This window comes from Elaeis guineensis, chromosome 11, assembly GCF_000442705.2.
Source record: "Elaeis guineensis isolate ETL-2024a chromosome 11, EG11, whole genome shotgun sequence".
Classification (NCBI taxonomy): domain Eukaryota; kingdom Viridiplantae; phylum Streptophyta; class Magnoliopsida; order Arecales; family Arecaceae; genus Elaeis; species Elaeis guineensis.
The window spans coordinates 117,340,459-117,359,798 of NC_026003.2; the positions used below are offsets into that span (position 1 = coordinate 117,340,459).

The following is a 19,340-nucleotide window of genomic DNA, read 5'->3' on the forward strand; positions in this document are numbered from 1 at the left end:
CAGCTGGAGTTATGCTGCACATAAAGGTGTTCCTAACTATTACCATCTTATGAAATATTTTTTTTTTTTTTTTGCCCCCTCTGAAGTCTTGTAGCCAATCCATAGCACCAGCTTATCGATTTCAAGCACCCTTTCCTCTTGTCTAGATGTAATAGAACCTAGAATAGTTTGAGCCATTTGTCTTGTAAAATTGCACAACATGACTTGGCTCCTTTTTTGTTCTTTGCGCAAATGACTTTATTCAGTTCAATGGTGTAGGTATAATGGATGATTCAAGCCACCCTAGTTAGAATTCCAAAGATTCATGTTATCTTATTTGAATTCTCACTGTCCTTGTTTCCAGAGCATTTGAATTCTTCATTGATTGCTTACCACATTGTCCATGATGCCATATCTGGGAGTCAGGATCCCTTGGCCCTACGCATCCAACAGGAAATTAGCTTGAATCATATCAATTGCCGGACCTTTTCAAAGTTTTATTTTCAAGTCTTGCCTGACTGGTGTACCTACTTAACCCATTTCACAAGCCCTATTAACAAACCAAGTCGATTCGGTCGAAGAACATTCATGGACTCCTTTCACAAACCCATTTGGAAAAATTCTTGGACCCAGTTCTGTCAAATTTCAAAATATTAAGACTATGCATTGAACATTTTTTTAAAAAAATTTGTCATGAAAATTAGAAGGTCAACCAAATACAATGCTCTCATTTTGTCCTGGTTATCACATCTGAAGACAGCTTCCTTGTATGCTCTGGCAATTTCTGACCAATAGTGAGGGCTGTTCATTGCTTCAAGGAGGACACATAGTCACCATACCTCACAACTACTCCACCATATTATTTTTAAAAACATGGTGATCACCATGCTATAGCTAATGGGGACCAATAAAACTTAAACCTAACTTAACAACCATGACAGATTAGCTATTGCACTCAGCCCTACGGAGCCGAAACTTAGAACATCCAACAAAGGTCCTATTGATGTTAATCCAGTGCAAAATTAATAAACATGGTATGGTCTCTCGAACTCCTGATGAAGATTAAGGTTTGAAATAATGGCAGTTATAATGCTATCATGGTCATTAAAATCATTTACATAAAAACATTATATATCGGGAAATTTCAAGTAAACCAAAACTTATTATTTAACTCATATTCTATTATAATGGTCATTATATAATGAACATAATATCTGCTATATAATGGTGTCATTATTTATAAGAAAATATTAAAATCCAAATCTCTATTCCAGCTTGAAAGATAATTTCGTTTTTTGGTAAGTCGTAAATTAAACAAAAGTCATCTTTATTATTTCCATATGATTCCTTAAGATAACTAATATGAATAAAAAATAATGGTAACTCAAGGCAGTCACTATGAATAAAATAATGGGGGGGAGGATATCGGTGTTATGGAAACATTGGTGAGATTGGCATAGCCAATTGAAGAATTTGTACATGAGAATTTAGGGTTTTTTCTGAGACACTGCCATGGCTTTTGTCTTTTGACGACAGAGATAAAATGGTCTTTGGTTACACAGGAACCAGTTTGTGTGCCCATGGTGGGGATGGCTACTTTTCCATTAAAAAAAGGTGGAGAGGATGGGGGCACTACCTTTGGAATAACATGAAAAAAAAAAATGAAGGTCCTATATATCATGCCACATCCATAGATAACATAGTGAGAGTATTGTCACCAAGGTCACTATATAGGATCTGTACACTGGGGTAGCCCAGGATCAATCTAATGTGGGTTGTTGGTGAGAAGGCACATCTTCACAAGGGTTAGGTGGGGGTAGAGTGAGTGAAACATGAGGAGGAGGCACTTATCCTTGTATATTTTAGTTTCCTATGATCCCAATGTTTTGCAGGCTAGATGCTTTATGTATTTCAGAAAAAATTAATATTCTTTGATCTGTCACTTTCTAATTTGTTTGGAAGGAGAAATATGTTTATATTGATATTACTTTATTTTTTGATAGAGAATATAAAATATTATTTGAAAGAGTTCTTTCTTTCCTAATCTCAATGTGGAATATGCAAACATTATAGATAGAAATCTTTTTTTTGTCCCAATCTCAACTTTTATAGGTTCGTAACAGAATCTTGATATATTTTCCTCTTATAATAAAATTGTTTACTTTTTTTTTATTTTCGAAATTATTATTTTGTGAAATCAGAACAATGAATTTAAATCAAAAGTAAGAAAACCATTTCTAATTTCATATGATGAAGATCAACAATTGAATATTTTATAACAAAAATATGTATTTATGAAAATTAAGTTAAAGTAGTGGTAACAAAGTAGACAAGATGTCACCCTACAATACTTTTTTAGCTATTATTTTTATATGAAAAACATTAGACTATGCTATTAAGAAAATCAGATATGAAAAATTGTACATCCAAATAAAATGATATATATGTTATTGTGTGGTTGTTATCATAACAAATTTGATTCTACGTATATTCAATTTATCGTATTGTAAGTAAATATGATAAGAATTGTTGATATATTAAAAATTATTATAAAATTATGGTCGAGATCTCGGGAGAGATAGACTATGGACGAATAGTGATTGACTCGTAGTGCTGTATTTATCGGTCCAAATTTTTCCATTGCATCAAGCCATAGCCTTCTAAGAATAATTGATACATGCATATGCAAATCTAGCATTATCAATAATAATGTATTTAAATAAAATTATTATCAATATATATATAATAATTTGTGGATGTTGCTATAATTATGTGTAAAATTTAAAAAGATTATTCGAAAATAACACAGAGAAGATGTTGAAATAAAATGCAACCGTCATATCACACATATAAATTTCTTCCAAAGAATTTCTCCATTGAAAAAAAAACAGACGCTTATTTTCTTATTTCCAATCAGTTTTATAAAAATATATTCGACTTTGATTTTTCCCACCCCTATGTAAAACCCAGCATCAATAGCAGAAAAGTCCAGGTCACAGGATATGTATGCAATGTCCCCCTCTCTCCCTCCCTTTACCTTATCCTACCACACCAAAAGGAAAGCGCGGATACATGGAATCACAGTGTATAATAGGTCCCCCCAATAAAAATAGATTATCTTGTCGATTAAACAAGTACTGGACATGGCTACATAAATTTTTTTTTTCTTTTTTCTCTCAAAAATATAATTTTTAATCAAAGTATTTATCTAGTATATATATATATATAACAAAAACCCACTAGTGCCAAAAGCCTATACCCCAGAGGGGCCATACAAAATAGAAAAGAGGTAGAAGGAGAAGGAAAAAAGAAGCCTCTCCCACCTGTTCACCTCCTCTCACCTTTTCCCCCACCATTTATTTGATTCCCCCAATGGTCTTCTCCCCATTGGATTGTACAGATTCTTACATAAAAACCCCTGCACCCGAGTAATTTTTCCCTTCATTCTCCCATTCATCTTCACCTCTTTCCTCTTTTTTCCCCTCTCTCTCTCTGGGGTCTTCTGAGACTCCTGGATAGCAGAAGAAAACTAGGCGTTGTGGGCTCTTCTTCCTTGGAACTGTATCCTGGGTTTTGGAGGAGAAAGCCTCTAAGCACCCGCTGAGATTGGTTTAAAGGGCTTCAGAAATATATAACTCTTTATAGTTTTGCTAAAATTTTGCGTAAAAAACGCTGCTTTTTACCTTTTTTGGTGCTGTTAATTTTTCCCTGGGATTGAGAAGGGGGAAGGGAGAAGGAGAGGTAGAGATGGGAAAGCATGGACCTTGCTGTCATTGTGGAGTCACAAGTGAGCTCTTGTTCATGTTTGCGGTGATTGTTTTGAATTGAATATCGGACTTTGGATCTTTCTTTTGCCTCTTTTTGCTCCTCCTGATTTTCCCCTTTATGAAATGCGTTTAATTTCTTGAAATTAACAACTTGTTCCAGAACAAGGTATCCGACTGAAGTAATTTTTATATGTTCCTCTTCTTGTTCGTGTTTGTTTTTCTTTTCTTGTTTAATTTTTGTCTTTGTGTATCTGCCTGCCTTTGGATTTCATTCTTGAAATATCGAAGGCATTTGGCGATACAGAGGGTCCATGTTATCCTCCTGAAATCATTGTGTTATAGTTTACTTTTTTCTGTTTTCTTGTTTGGTATGTATCTTCTCTTCGTTCATGCTTTCTTCTTTTTGGTGACTGCTAATCAAATTTCTGAGCCAAAGTGGGTGAAAGTGTGTTTAATTTCGAGTCTGCGCTTTGTGTTTATGATGGCCTGCATTGGATGTCTTCATACCTGGGAACCCCTAAGGAAAATTATGGATCTTTTTTGTTCCCAATTTCCTACGGCTTCTTGAAGCATATGTGAATCAGAAATTCAGATAAGAAAGGAATTCCACAAAACCTGTATTAGAAATTCTTGGGAAATTATACTGACTTGCAGCAATTTTCTTATTGGGCTGTGCTGAGGCTAATTGTATTCAGTTCTGCAAGTCCTCAAGGAGTGCTGCAAGTGCTCAAGGATTGCTGCAAGTTGGAAGTTCACTTGTTCGGGGTGTTTCTTTCTACTGTCTAGCTGGGTCTGAGTGCTGTTTACTGATGCTAATGTACCACAAATTGCCATATGCAGTTTAAGGGCAGAAACTATATTCCATAGCAAGTCAAATTCCATTAGATTTCTTCTGTGTTTTCCATGGAGTGAATACAGGCATTGTGTTAATGGAAAGTCGTACCAAGATATAGCTGCCACAGCTTGTATTCTCTATGTTAGTAGAGATGCTAAGTTGTCGTATATCCTACCAGCTAAAACTGGCATATATTGAGAATTACTGTGCTTGGAGAGAATGTAAAAGTTTCATGTCTAGCTCTCAGAGAATGCAATTACTTGGTTCATGTCTAGCTTAGTGCATGATGTATGGTGCGCGCTATGGTGTTGACTGTTGAATTATCTCCGAGTTATAAAAAAAAGATTGTGATGATCATCTTTCATCTTTTTCTCTAATCTGAGTCCCATTCCAGAGAATGCTCTTGGAATGCCAGTCTTCGTTTTAGAGTCTGATAAATTGCTAGAAATAATGTCCTTGTGTTTATCATTTTATGCTGTGTATGTTGAGGCTTTAGTATTATTGAGGTGTATGGATATGTGTTTGTGATAATATAACTAAAAACATTCTTAATTTGATCACCACCAATATCATTTTCATTGTACCTTTGTGTCTGGAGTATATCTTTCAAATGATCCATCCATGCTGTTTTCTGTTTCTTTGTACTCCTCTGAGTGTCATTTCCTAGCTCCTTTCTTTCTTTATATGCTTTCTCAGCATTTTCTTTTCTAATTTCCATCCAATTGGGCTACATGCACTGATTGTTGTCCTCTAAGTTATTGGTTTGCTTAAGTCATATTTGTGCTGAGATGCTTTCTTTTCCATGTTTATATAGCTTTACACATTTAACAATCTAGAAGTGTGCACTCTTATTTTAGTATCCAACCAGTGATGCTTACATAACTTATAGCCAATTTTAGGTTTCTTTTGTTAATATTGTCAAACTAGATGGCTCCTAACAGAAATGGTGACAAAGCAATGTTCATATTGTTTCATACCAAAAAAAAAAAAAAAAATCTATTGCTTATATCTGTTTAAACTTCTTTTATCTTTAAGAAAGTCAGTACTGTATTTAACCTTCAAGGTATAATTAGATTATCCTTTTTGCTGTAGTGTTGATCACATTTTTCTGATTGTGATCTTATATACCATAAAATTGCTGCTAAGAAGATGCTACTTTAAAACTTTTTGGTTCTTGAAATGAAATGAATCCAACTAATTTTCCCTACTGTAACTAGGGTCCATCAATTTCATTTATCATTCATGCAGTACAACAACATTTCATCTTCTTGAGGTGTAAATATTAAGTTTATGGTTTATGACCAGTTTCTTTCTTTACTACTTCAAATTGAAGAGAATGAGGCTGAGCCTTAGCACAAGGATAAGGTTGCTCCATTGGGACCTGGATGTGATGGGTTTGAAACATGAAAATAGCCTTCTCCATATGCAAGGGTAAGGCTGTGTACATCAAACCCTTCCTAGACCATTCAACGGCGGGAGCCTTGCTCACTAGGACACCCTTTTTTACTGCTTCAAATTGGAAGAGAAATACTAAGGATGCCAACTAGCCAAGTTGGTAAAATCTCTTGTATTGACATGAGAGACCTGGGTTCGATCCCTTGGCCAGCCTTCCACACATCCTAGTTCTAAAAAAGGAAGACAATAGCTCAGTACGATAAAGACATTATTAATATGCAATCACAATGTTCCTTACCTGTTTTAGTATCAATTTACTACCTTTATGATTTGTACATAGTCTTCTAGTTGCTGAAGCTGAATGTTTCAACAGGTACTCCTCTTTGGAGGAATGGACCACCAGAGAAGCCAGTTTTATGCAATGCATGTGGTTCAAGGTGGAGAACAAAGGGTTCACTGACAAACTACACTCCTATGCATGCTCGAGAGCCTATTGACTCAGAAGAATTAAAAGTTACTAAAGCAAAAAGTATATCACTCAAGTCGAAAGAGCAGAAGTTGCACAAGAAAAAGCAGAGCATTACTACATTGGGAAGTGAACGTGAAATTCCATATTCGGACCAGAACTTCCGAAAGATAGCTGATGGTGATACAAGCAACAGATCTAGTTCTGGATCGGCAATATCATATTCAGAAAGCTGTGCACATTTTGGAACCACTGATGCAAGTGATATGACAGGTCACTAACTCTTTCTGTTCATTAATCAAACATCATACTATACCTTGATCTAAATAGATGTTTCCTTTATGTCACCTTGTTTTCTAAGATCTGATTTTTTTTTTTTTTTGTTCTTTTTCATTGAAGGACATGCATGAATTAGAGGATTTCATTGAAAGATTTAACATTAACTTATCTAATTGAACTCTGGATGACCAATTCAAAATCAAAATTTGCACACTGCATTCTAATTAGTAGGAGAAAGATAAATCCTAAGTTCTGTCAGAAACAAATATAGAGTTGAGAATCCGCAACAATTCTTTAATTAATCTCAGTTAGCCTGATTTAAAGCCTTTTTTATTAGGAAGCCCTTGCTTGTGGTTTTTCTATGTTTTATCTGTTTTCAAGATGGAAGTAATCCTATCTCTTGAATTGAGTGGAAATTACAATGTAGAAAAAAAAATACAAACAATTTATGGTGAAACCTGAAACTTGTGCCTGTGTAGAGGGAGAGAGATCTTGCTTAAACATTTAATTTATGGTACTATATTTTTAGTTATTTTTAGACAATAAGAATAAGGGGATTGAAATTTGTTGTCACTCTCTTTAGTCCCGAGCATATTAATAGATATTGCCATTTCTTTTCAGTGGGAAATGACATAGCCATGTCAAAAGAAAATGCATTGCAATGTTTCTAGTTGAACGATATTTAGCGGATGAGGTGAGAACTATATTTGGAATGTCTTTTGTTCATTGCATTCTCTAAAGATAGTCAAAATATTTTTAGGAGATAAAGCTAGGATAAGAATTGATTAACTTGATTGGTCTCTACTTAAAAGGTGGTCCAGTTCGCAAGGCCTCTGCCATTGCAGGATCTGGGGAGAGTTGGATGTATGCAGCCTCACCACCGCATGTGGAGAGGCTGTTGCTGTGTTTGGAACCCATGACCTTCAGGTTGTAATGGTCTCCTGTGATTTTACAAAATTAAAGATGCTGTAGGTTATTTTAATTGATGTTTCTAGTAGCACAATATTTGGTTGATGAGGTGAGAACTATATTTGGAATGTCTTATATTCATTACATTCTCCAAAGATAGTCAAACTGTATTCATGAGGTAGAGCTAGGATAAATTGTTGATTAGCTGAATTGGTCCCTAGTAAAAAGGGTGACCCAATGCATGAGGCTTCTGCTATTGTAGGGTTTGGGGAGGGTCTAATGTAAACAGGCTTGCCCTATGTGCAGAGAGGTTGTTCCTGTGTTTTGAACCTATGACCTCCAGAACACAATAGTCCCTAGTGATTTTACAAAACTAAAGATAGAGAGGGTTATTTTCATCAATGTCGTGGAGAAAAATTGGTTTTTCCAAAGGAAAATCCATGTGGAAGCAATTAGGAGTGCAAGTGTTTCACAAATCACAATAACTAATGACTTTGTGACATTCTTTCCATAAGAAATTCGGTTAGAGATTGCTGGGGATATAAGGTCATTTTGTTGCATTTGCAATTGATAAAATGTCAACCTAATTAGGCATCTATAAGTGGCCATTACTATTCTTTGGCAGCATATTGTGACCTAAGTTGCATGAAGAACTAGGATGAGAGCAAAAGTAGGCATGAGAAAGCAACAATCTTTGAAATAAATAGGAAGGGAGTGTCAAGAAAGCTAGATATAAATACATGTATATATGTTTGTGCATAAAAAGGGGGATACAGAGAGTAGTATATAAAAGTCAATGTTGATATCATATATATGTGTGTTGGTTGTACACATAATAAATATTGGTAGACTATGACATTCTCTTCTTAGTAGGAGCTCCAAAGATAATTCTCAAATCCCACTATTCTCTGTTCCCATCTTCAAAAGCATCTAAACAACTTCAATATATGTTGGCAATATTTCGTATTTTAACTGGAGCAACAATCCAAAAGGACATTAAATATTTCATAAATTTAAAACTACTAAAGAAAACTTAATTTAACATTTATTTCAGGATTAAATCTAGGTTAAATGAAAGAAGTTTCCTGCTTGGTTAAAGCAGAAACATTGGAAACATGCTTACTAAAAATCGGAAGCATGAATTATAGAAGATCCTGCTTCCAAATCACAGGAGGGATTTCAGTTTGGAGCATTCCCAAGTTTTGAAGGTTCCTGTTTTTTTGGTTAAAATTTCTCTTGATGCCTTTGGTGCTTTCCTTTGGAGTTCTTTCTGACAAGTTTTTGAGATATTTTTCACTGCTCCCTTTTCCAATCAGTTGGTGGTCTAAGAATGACCTTTTTTATCCTCTTGAAGATATGTTTTCTATTAAGTGGAATTCTATTGATAAAGGGCACAATGGTCAGGTTTCTCCACTGTGACCTGGACGTCATGGGTTTGAAACATAAAAACAACCTATCCGCTTGTGGGGGTTAAGGCTGCATACATCTGACCTTTCTTAGACCTTGCCAATGGTGGGAACCTCATGCACCATGCTGCCCTTATTTTTTGGAATTCTACTGATCCTTTTGAGCTTCTAAAGAACCTGGATATGAGAATTTTGCGAGTTAATAGTCATCTTACAAAAGATCAAGTATAATATCCATTATTCTGGGCTACTTATAGATCATCATCAACCAAGCCTTTACTGATGAAAGGGAGTCAGCTATGCCCCGCAGAGAACAACTTTAAGTCAAGAGAGTTCCATGGAAGCATTAAATAGAGTTTGAACTTGGTTGCCAACCTGATGTCAACATTTTATGAATCGGTGCCATGATAGCTCAGAAACAAAGTGGCAAAATTGGAGGCCCATCTTATTGAAGGGCACATCAAATGAATGCATCGAGTAAATTTTTAAAGTTGAAAGAAAAGAAAGGAGGTTGAAATATTGTGAAATAGTGCCTTCTTGAAACAAGTGATGCCCATATTTGTTTTCGTGAGCACTTAATCTGGCATTGTGACTTTCCCTTGCTAAGCTGCTGGTGCTTATCTCCTTTAAGGTTAGTAACATTGCTCTGGGCAGTCATTTTAGAGACTCATACAAGGAAAGGTGACCACTTCTTCAAAGGTTAGGGACGCATGTAGAAAGGTGACTACAGTTCTTCAAAGGCTTGTGAACTTTGTTAATAAGTACTGAAGGAGAGGACATTAAATTCAGGATGGATAATTCTGGAAGTAGAATTAATATAACAATAACTTCCCCCACAATATCTTGGAGAAGATGGCACATAAGCAAAGGTTGATCTTTGCAAAAGTGGATGGAATGGTCAAGAATCACCAAGATAGTTTGTACTGCATGCATAAAGTCCAGATCTGATTCAACACATACAATGAGAAGGGTAGAGACTGATGCCTGAGTTGAAGCATCTGTAACGGAGAGTGGTGGACCTAGGTGGATAATGAATAGGTGGTATAAATCTAACTGATTTGGTAAATATAATTCCCTTGGATTCTGAAAAGAACAACTGATTCCTATTGGAAAAGTTTAGTGACCCATCTGTTCATATACAGTTATAAAAGTAAGCACAGAAAATTAGGCCTACCATTACAGCCTCAAGGGTGCTGTGAAGACTGGATGTTCTCGTTTAGTTTTTTAGCACAATCATTCCTGTTTTCAGTCTATGAAGGTGCATGATACCTTGTGTATTATGAGTTTCTTTATATCTGTATTACATTAAGCTCTATGAAAAGATTGGCTGATACCTTTTGAGCAATTCTTGGTCAAGAAATATTCTCTTTCATATCTGTCTTTATTGTTAAGTGATCAGAACCTTCAGAAGTTGAGCTAGTGTTAAAAAAATGAACTTTAAATGATAAAGCTCACAATTGCTAAACTTTGTAAGTCTTCGAATAATTTGGTTTCAAGTGTTTGTTAACCTGAATTTTTCTTCATAGTGCTTGTTATTTAAGAAAGGAGGCCTTTGATTTAGTAAGCAGTCAAATGACTGGGAAGATTAATGATTAGAAATGTATTGGACTGTACCATTTAATTAATTTATTTAGTGGAATACAGGATGTAGACATTCAGGTTGTGTTATCTTTGTAATTTTCTCCTGTGAAGCAATCCTCAAGGAAGTGTATTTATTGAGCGTAGTAATTTTGTTTTGTGAGGAGAGGACCAAGTTCATGAATTGCCTTTAGCATGTGGAATCTGGTTAGTCCCAAAATAAGTATATACAGAATATGCTAAATGCACATAAATTATAAACTGACAGTTAATTCCGTTAGACTTAATAATTGCTGAGCCATGATATGTCTCATAGGGATGAGTGATAAGGAGAATAGTAGTATTTGCATTCAAACTATTATATAAGGTTCCATATACATGAATAGCTTGTTTACCTTCAATTTAAAGTTGCTTTCAGAAGTGGATTCTTTTCAGCCTACTTATCTGTTATGCTTTACTCTTATTTGTCTCAAGTTTTGTGGCTAGATATCTGATATTTGATTTAAGTTTCAGGTTCAGCACAATCAAATGTCTGGGATCCTCTGGTTCCATCTAAGAAGAGGACTGGTATTACTCGTCCAAAGTCCTCTTCTGTTGAAAAGCTCACAAAGGACCTCTATACTATATTGCATGAACAACAGTCATCTTACCAAGGATCTTCTGAAGGGGATCTACTCTATGAAAGTAGAACTCCAATGGGTTCTTTTGAGATTGGCTATGGAAGCGTACTTATTAGGCATCCAAAATCAAAGTCTGTGGAGGAGGAATCAGAGGCAAGCTCACTTCCGGAAGACAATAAATCATACATCATTAATGAGGCTTATTCAGGGATAGCATCCTTTCATGTACATAGTGAAAACAAAGGAATCCTTTCAGATTCTGGCAATGACAAGAAGTCTACAGCACAAGTGCTACAAGAGAATGGTAGAAGGTACCCTCTTAATTAATTTTGCAATAGAACATAAATCATACGTGCTCATGACTGAAGTGAATGCTTTTTTCTGTTTGGAACAGTATGACATGTACTCTTTTGAAATCTTGGTGGTCCATGTGTCCTTCCTTGATTCAATTTTAGATTGTTTTCCAATTTCCATGTCTTAATCTGTGTCTGTCATGGCAGGGATAAATTTTCCCATGATAAGTTACAAATCTTGCGGGACAGAGAATCACCACTATGCTCCACAGATCTGCAAGTAATATCAGAGTTCTGTTCTTTTTATTATTGTTCTTTTGAGGCCTTTAAATATAATTAAACCTTAGCATACAGATGCATTTTTGGGAATCTATTTACCAAGGAGTTTTGTCGATATGAATTTATTGTGACGTATTTTGCACAAGAGCTTACCTGCACTGTTTATGTTGGAGTAGGATGTCATTAATTTGGAAGTATTCACAAACTATCTTACACGTGAGGAACAACAGCGTCTGATGAAATATCTTCCTTCTACAGATACTATCAAACCTCCTGAGAGGTTTGTTCCACATGCTTGTGACCTTATTGTTTTAGCGGGCTGACATAACTCTGCCTTTTTATGATTTTTGCTTGTTGCCTTCACAGCCTTAAAAGCATGTTTAGTAGTCCCCAATTTGCAGCGTCTTTATCTCACTTCCAGCAACTTCTTCTAGAGGGAATTTTTGATCTCTCCTTTTCGGGATCGAATGTTGAAGAATGTAGGACTTTAAAGAAGCTTGTATTACTCAGTTTGACAAAATTTAGATGGGTGGAGTACTATAAACAGTTAAAGGTATGAAGCGCTCATTACCACCTTGTGCATGTAGACTCTAAAAGCTCATGGGCTATACATCTGGAATAGAATCTTTTGTTCCTTAAAAAGCTTTCTGAATTATTAATTATAGACTTGGATATACTTGTGATTAATCTTTCATTCAACCTCTTTAGGATGTAAAGTGTAAACAGATGACAGAGGGAAAGGGAATGGCAACTAGGCCAAAATTTCCTGGATTTTCCGATTTGGCATCCCTCAAGAGGATGCGAGATGGCCAGAATCAGAACTACCCTGGTTTGTCTTCTTCCACATTTCTGCTAAGCAGAATCATTGAGGTTATATAGATCTGCTATACTCAATATTTAATCCTTCCTGTTCTGTCTGCATCAAGCATCTTTATGCCTTTCTTGCTGTTTTCTTACATTAAATGCCATATGTTTATCATATCATCTAGACACACTAAATGTTGCAGACAGATGCTCAGGATGTTTTGAAAAAAAAGTAGAAGTGCTTGATGTTGTTGAGCTAGTCACTGAATTTTCTTTTCTTGAGGCATTTTCTTATGTTGCCATAACTTGGTTGAGTTGTATTACAAGATGCATGAAGCATCATGTTCATGCTCATCTGATGTTGATTTTGACATGGCTTGGAAATCAATAAGTCTACAAGGTTTCAAGAATGAACATTGGAAATACAAGTGTGCTTTTTACTTGAGGGGTTAAACCCATGTTGTTTTTTCCCGTCCAGTTTTTGAAATTAAAAATGTGGAGTATGCATTATGAACAATAAAATAAATGCTAAAAGCAAAAAATGCATCAAGAATGTCAAATAAACTTTGAAAGATGCACATATATTTGAATCCGGTAGTTTTATTGAATCCAGATTAATTCTATCATTTCTGGACTATTAATTTACATGGTCTTTTTAGGTAAAATGCATGGGAAGCATGTGATGACCATGATTAATTGATGAAATCTATAATTTGTCAAGGACCAAGGTAATCACATTACAAATGAATGAACAGCACTGGAAACATTGCCACCAAAGATGGGATGTTCTAAGCATTGTCAGTTATAGGAAACTGAAATATGGAATTGAGGAAACCAAGGCAAACATGTCTTAATCATGACATTATGGAATTGGTTGGCCCTCAAAAGGTGGATATCATAGGGATCATGTTTGTGAGAGTGGTAGATATGTATCTTCATAGAGTTCACAATGGTTAGAGAGTAAAGGCAGTTATAATTAGCATCCTACATTTGGGCATTATCTTCATGACAGTGCCCGAATTGAAGCATGGCCATGTCTTTGAAGCAAGGGAGAAATCTATACTCTTTGAAGGATATTAAGTTTTTGTTAATTTTTTAATGATCGTAACTTAAAACTGCATTCCTGTATGATGATTTGACTGATCATCATTTTTGAATTCATGGAAATAGCACATGTAGGTATCAATATGCAATTGGAGTAAATTGTCAAATTTGGTTCTAATAATCACCAAGTGTTCAACTATTACTGTCCACACCAGGTAATCCGTTCCTTGGAATTCGGAACATATTTTGGAATTATGACATGGCCATGTAATATGCTTATAGTCTCTAGAGGGAGTTCTCAGTGTTCAACAACTTGATATAAAGAGATCAGCATTGAGAAATTTGATTTGTGTTAGGAGTTGATGCTTGATGGAATCAGATCAAAGTATGAAGGTATTAAGCAGAGGCCTAGTACCGGAGCTTGCTGAAAGGGGACAAATATAGATTGTTTACATGCTTTCTCTTGTCGCTATGTGATACATCTTTCTGTGCTGATGCTTATGTTCAAGTATGTATATTTTATGGGGTATTATATTTTTTAAGAAGCCTCCATCCTCAAAAGATCGCTGAATTTGTCAGTTATAGAGGTTTATGTGGAGCTCATAGTAGTCAAGAAATATCTCTAAATGGCGTGCAACAGTAAAACAATGATGCCTTATGCGGGACATGTAGACTCAGGTGTGGTGCTCCCAAGTCTTGGGAGGCCAGGTGAGGAGCCATGGTGTTGGCTCCATGAGTTTAGGACCAGTTTGGGTCTTAGGATTAGGACCGGTTTGGTCTTAGGGTGGAGGTTCGGCCGGTCTTGAGGCCTAGGGATTTGGGTCTTGAGTGGGCTAATTCATGTTTGAGCTAGGTTTGGGTCCAAGAGGGTGAGAGCATGTCAAGTCATGAGTGTATATGGGCTTAGGTTGAGTGCAATTACATTGGGTTAGCCATTGGAGTTTTTGGATTAGGGTTTGATCTATTTGTATAGGTATATATACATATAATTAGGTCAAATGATATATGGGAATGAAAAGAGCTTTTCTCCCTACCTCTCTTCTCTCTCTCTCTTATTCTCCACGCCCTCCTCTCTTTTGGAAAAACCCTAGCCGCCTCTAGGGTTGAAAGTGGATGCCCCAAACCCTAGCGCCCTAATCCCTAGTGCCTAGATCTTGCTGCCTCTCTCTTTGTGGCTGCCATCTCCTGCTTGGACGCCCCTTCTTGGTTGATTTTGTGTTGGTTCCAGATCTCCACGCCCCTTTGGAAGATCCCCAACAGGACATAATTGTAATCTTGTTCTTCTACTTCTCACATATGAGGGCATTTTAACCTATCGTAAGAGTTCTTTTTCTCCATATAAACAAGTGAGTTTAAGTTTTATAAAATCTGTGCATTGACATACATAATACACTAATATATCAAAGATACGCATAGTTACATGTAGATTCTTGTTTATGAATATATATATATGTGTATACTGCTTCTGCATTCATATTTGGATTTTGGAAATTTGACATGTTGCACCTGTACCTAAACTGCCTTGTGACACACATTTTTGGTTAGCTTAGAATATGAGACTCATTCACTGATAAAAAATAGGTATGCCCATGCAACTGCAATATGGGGGGTTAAAATGTGGTCATGAATAATGAGGTTTTAGATATGCACATATATCAGTTTGTCGAGTTAAATTAATGATTTGTGAATTTACATGATGAAATATGCAAGCTGATTGTAATGCTGTCCCACATTTCAGAGCTGAAAGAGACCATGAGAAGCCCAAAAAGAATGTGCAAATCTGGGAGCACGAATCTTCTTTCTGGAAATCAACCTCAGCTGAATTCTTGCGATGCAGGCTCAAAGTTGACAGATGATGCAGATGATTTCATAGACAATGAAGAGGCTTGCTTCAGTCCAAGAAGCTTTTTTGCATCTCCTCCTGATAGGGTCTCCATGGTGGATGACAGTACTGATCATGATCTGCTTCTGGATGTGCCTTGCAATGCATCATTTCCTGAGGCAGAACTGCTTTATCATCCTTGGAAACAGAAAATAGCCTCAAGCAGTTCCCCTTCAGAGGGTGGAGTTGCCCAAGGTGAAGAGAGTCGCTCCAACTTTCCATCTAGTTTCAGCAACAAACTGCCAAAGAACCGGTAGTAAAATAATATCACATCTTTCTCTAAAACATAACTGAAAAAACATAGTGTTTTCAATGATGGATGTTACAGCTTGAGACTCTCTCTCCCATCGTTTTGGTTTCCTATAATGGTGTTTCAGTCTACTTGTTAGTATGCTGAAAGCTGATATTTACCCTTGAACCTAGCTTGGGCTGGTTTCTTTCATGTATAGCCTGGCAAGAGACTTGTACCATAACTCAGAGTGCACAAGGAGTCTCTTTGGCAGCCAGGGAATGGAGTTGCAGGAATTTGTATGTATTGCCAATAAATACAGGAGTGCTGCATAACCATGCTATGTGCCTCAGGCTGTTTGATGCATATTTCGTTGCTCACAGTGGTAAAATTTGCATTGTTCATTCTCTCTCAACTTTGTCAGCATCCTCATCTCCTATGAACTGTTTTTATGTGAAATTTGATGAATTCTAATTTCCATTTCCTGGTGCACTTGTGTCATTATTATTTGGGTACAAATATTATCAAGGAGAAGATTTTCTATCTCAAGTGAAAGCTGGTAAACCCAGATTGCCTGCAGAACCTTCTGTTGTTCTGATTTAGTCTGTGTGCAATGTTTCAAACTCTGTATACTTAAATTGCTGAATCTTTTGCAACTCAGACAGTATTGAAGGTACTTGGAGAAGTATGTGACAATAGGTAGATAGTTCAGGTGGTAGGCACCTCTTCATAACGGAAGGCCATTGTTTGGACCTGTTCCACCTAGATGAGTTGGTGAGATGGAAGGCTTCTTGCATGAGTTTGCTTAATGGAATGTCTTGTCCTCTGAGGGAAAGAATGAGTTTGGTTTGGATGAAAGAATTTTCTTCAAGTTGGGCATCCGTTCTGAGTTGAGCCCCAAGGCATATTGGACTTCTAATCAAGCAGTGAGCCAAAATAATGGTGTTCTAGGTTGCTGCAATCATTCTACAGAATGGTGCGGATGGAATGATCCTATTCCAAGCCAACCACAGAGAACCCTTTCCACCATTAAATTATGCAATGGTTACTTTGAAATTTTTGCAGGTGGATGACTCAAAGAGTTTAAAGCATGATATTTCGTACTGGTTTGAACTGATCGGTACATTTTATATCATATCGTATTGGTGGAAAATTAGTATGGTTCAGATCAATTTTTCGGTATATGATCCGAATTGGACCATACTAGTTGGTTCGATATGGTACAAAGTCGAACCGTGTGAAATCAGACGGTTCAGTGCGGTACGAATTCGGTTCGGTTCGGTACGGTTCAGTGCGGATTTTTTTTAGTGATGGTGGTGAAAATTTTTTTGATTTTTTTAATATCAGTACGAATCGATATGGTACAATACTGTATCGTATCGAGTTGGAACCGATATAGATATCAGTATCGATTTTTGAAACCTTAGTTTGGAGTGCTATTGGACGGTCCACATTGTGTAAAAAGATCAATCATCCTTTCACATAAAAGATACAACCGGAACCTGTATCTTTATACTTTTGTGTTATATATCCTTGTGTAAACTACACGTAACATCCAACATATTTCACCACACATTTTCATCCAAAAAAAAAAAAACATACTTCACCACATTTAAAATGTTCCAATAATGAAACACTTCAACAAGAACAGACCCCGCCACAAAACAAGAAGTCATAAAACCATCAACTTTGTAAGTAAATATCAATTGACAATTATACTTCTCAGTATATACATAAATATCCATCAAACTATTGTTTGATCAATAGATGATTCAGGATCATCCTCGAGCTGCATTGTCTCCATTTGTAATTAAATCACATATTATATGAACTACACCAAGTCCCCCTTGCCAACATGTAATTGTTTCACGGCCCGCTTCGAGAACATTTCTCTTGTCCGCTCTAGGTATATAAGCAAAAGAAAATGCTTGGCCTCCAAAACTTTCGTAAAATTTGTTTGACACATGGTTAATTCTAAGTCATCGGAGGTACAACTGATATTTTGGAATCTAATAAAGGAAAAAACTTACCTCTTATGTCCGTTTCTGAAGACATTATTGGTTACACATACGACGAGCATCCAAAAAGGAAACAACCTAGTCCTCAAGGCATGGGCGAATACATTGACAAATTACTCCTCTCCACGCCGAATAAAGACAAGTTCCCAACTTTTCTTTTCCACATTCCCAGTTCCAGCCTCCCACCCGACGCGTTTTAATTTTAATAACACAACAACCCAAAAAAAAAAAAATCACTCCCATCAGTCACTCCTCTGGCACCCAAAACGTCACCCAAATGAAGCCGCCCCCGGTCCTTCTGATGGAAAATACGGACCGTACTACGAGACTTGCAAAATAGGTGGACCCTAGAAGAAGGTACCCCCGTTCCCTCCTCCCAAGTTTCAACGTCGGTTCCCTTCCCAGTTCCCATTTCTTCTCCCAAAGATGCCATAAAAAACAAAGGGGCCTCTAATTCTTTTTCACAACTGGAAAAGCCCCGAATCTGAGGAAGGAGGGAGCCCATGGCAAGCTACGGCGCCATGCTCCGGCGCTCCGGCCTGGCGCGCGCCACCGAGGCGGTGGCGGAGCGCGCCCACGCCACCCGCAAGGCCATCTCTCGCTTCGCCCGTCCCCGGGCCTTCGCCTGCCCCTCCGACGCCGAGGCCGCCGCCGTCCGCGCCGTCCGCAACGTCGCCTACTTCCGCCTCCACTACGCCCTCGTCCTCTGGGTCATCCTCCTTGGCACCCTCGCCCCCTCACGCCGCGCCTCCATGCTCTTCCTGATGGCCACCTCTAAGGTCGCCCTCTTCTACGGCGGCCTCCTCCGTGCCTTCCCCAATTCCACCCTCCTCCGCCGGATCCTCGACCGCCGGCTCGTCCTCGCCCTCTTCCTCAGCGTTATCGTCGTCGAGCTCGCCCTCAGCGACGCCATCAAGCACCTCCTCCTCGCCCTTGCCATCGGCGCCCCCCTCGTCTTGCTCCACGCCGTCTTTAGGGTTAGGGACGATCTCGTCGCCGGCGAGGAGGCCTCGTCCTCCAGCGAGGCGGCGCCTCTCTCGGAGAAGAAGGAGAAGGAGGAGGCCGATCTCGAATCCGGATCCAAGTGATCGGCTCGGCGACACGGTTTTAGTTTGCATGTAGAAATACGTTCTTCCCCCCTTTCTTTTATAAATTTTGGGATGGTTTTTAATTTGAACGGATCTATGTAATACTACTGGGGAGCGAATACTTGAAAAGAGTTATTGTTACTTGGGTAAATTTTTTGACTAAATGATTTCTATCTTCGAACTAATTTACTAATTGACGTCCAAACTTTGGAGCAAGTTGAGATGGTTCTGTGTACTCTTCTTTTGGTATTGTGGATTATAAATTAAATTAATTTATTGGCAATGCACATATGGTTGTTAATTTATAAATTCATATCAACTGGATTACGCTGTCTAGGGTCATTATGCTTGGCTTGGGACGAGAATGGACTTTAATTGGATGAAGGTGATGTTGATTTGGAGAGAAGTAGGCTTTAATTATTCTTGAGTGTTAGATGAGGAAGGCAGTCACGGTATGGTAATTTTGGTA

At 37.4% G+C, this 19,340-nt stretch overlaps 2 protein-coding genes across 3 annotated transcripts; both read left to right on the forward strand.

The window, feature by feature from the left end:
* The first annotated feature begins 3,236 nt into the window (after positions 1-3,236).
* LOC105053931 (GATA transcription factor 26) lies at positions 3,237-16,180 on the forward strand. 2 transcript variants are annotated; one of them, XM_010935268.3, is made up of 8 exons: positions 3,239-3,766; positions 6,350-6,715; positions 11,128-11,545; positions 11,735-11,807; positions 11,983-12,086; positions 12,173-12,359; positions 12,515-12,635; positions 15,393-16,180. In XM_010935268.3, the coding sequence occupies exons 1-8, from the start codon at positions 3,727-3,729 to the stop codon at positions 15,791-15,793; spliced, it is 1,710 nt and encodes a 569-aa protein (XP_010933570.1). In that variant the 5' UTR covers positions 3,239-3,726; the 3' UTR covers positions 15,794-16,180. The 2 variants fall into 2 exon arrangements, with proteins under 2 accessions (XP_010933571.1, XP_010933570.1); XM_010935269.3 differs by lacking the exons at positions 11,983-12,086; positions 12,173-12,359 and having other exon boundaries at positions 3,237-3,766.
* A 1,994-nt stretch (positions 16,181-18,174) lies between these two features.
* Positions 18,175-19,056, forward strand: LOC105053929 (PRA1 family protein F3). The gene has a single exon (XM_010935267.4). It carries the CDS (start codon positions 18,287-18,289, stop codon positions 18,869-18,871), a length of 585 nt encoding a protein of 194 aa, XP_010933569.1. The 5' UTR covers positions 18,175-18,286; the 3' UTR covers positions 18,872-19,056.
* Positions 19,057-19,340: the final 284 nt, after the last annotated feature.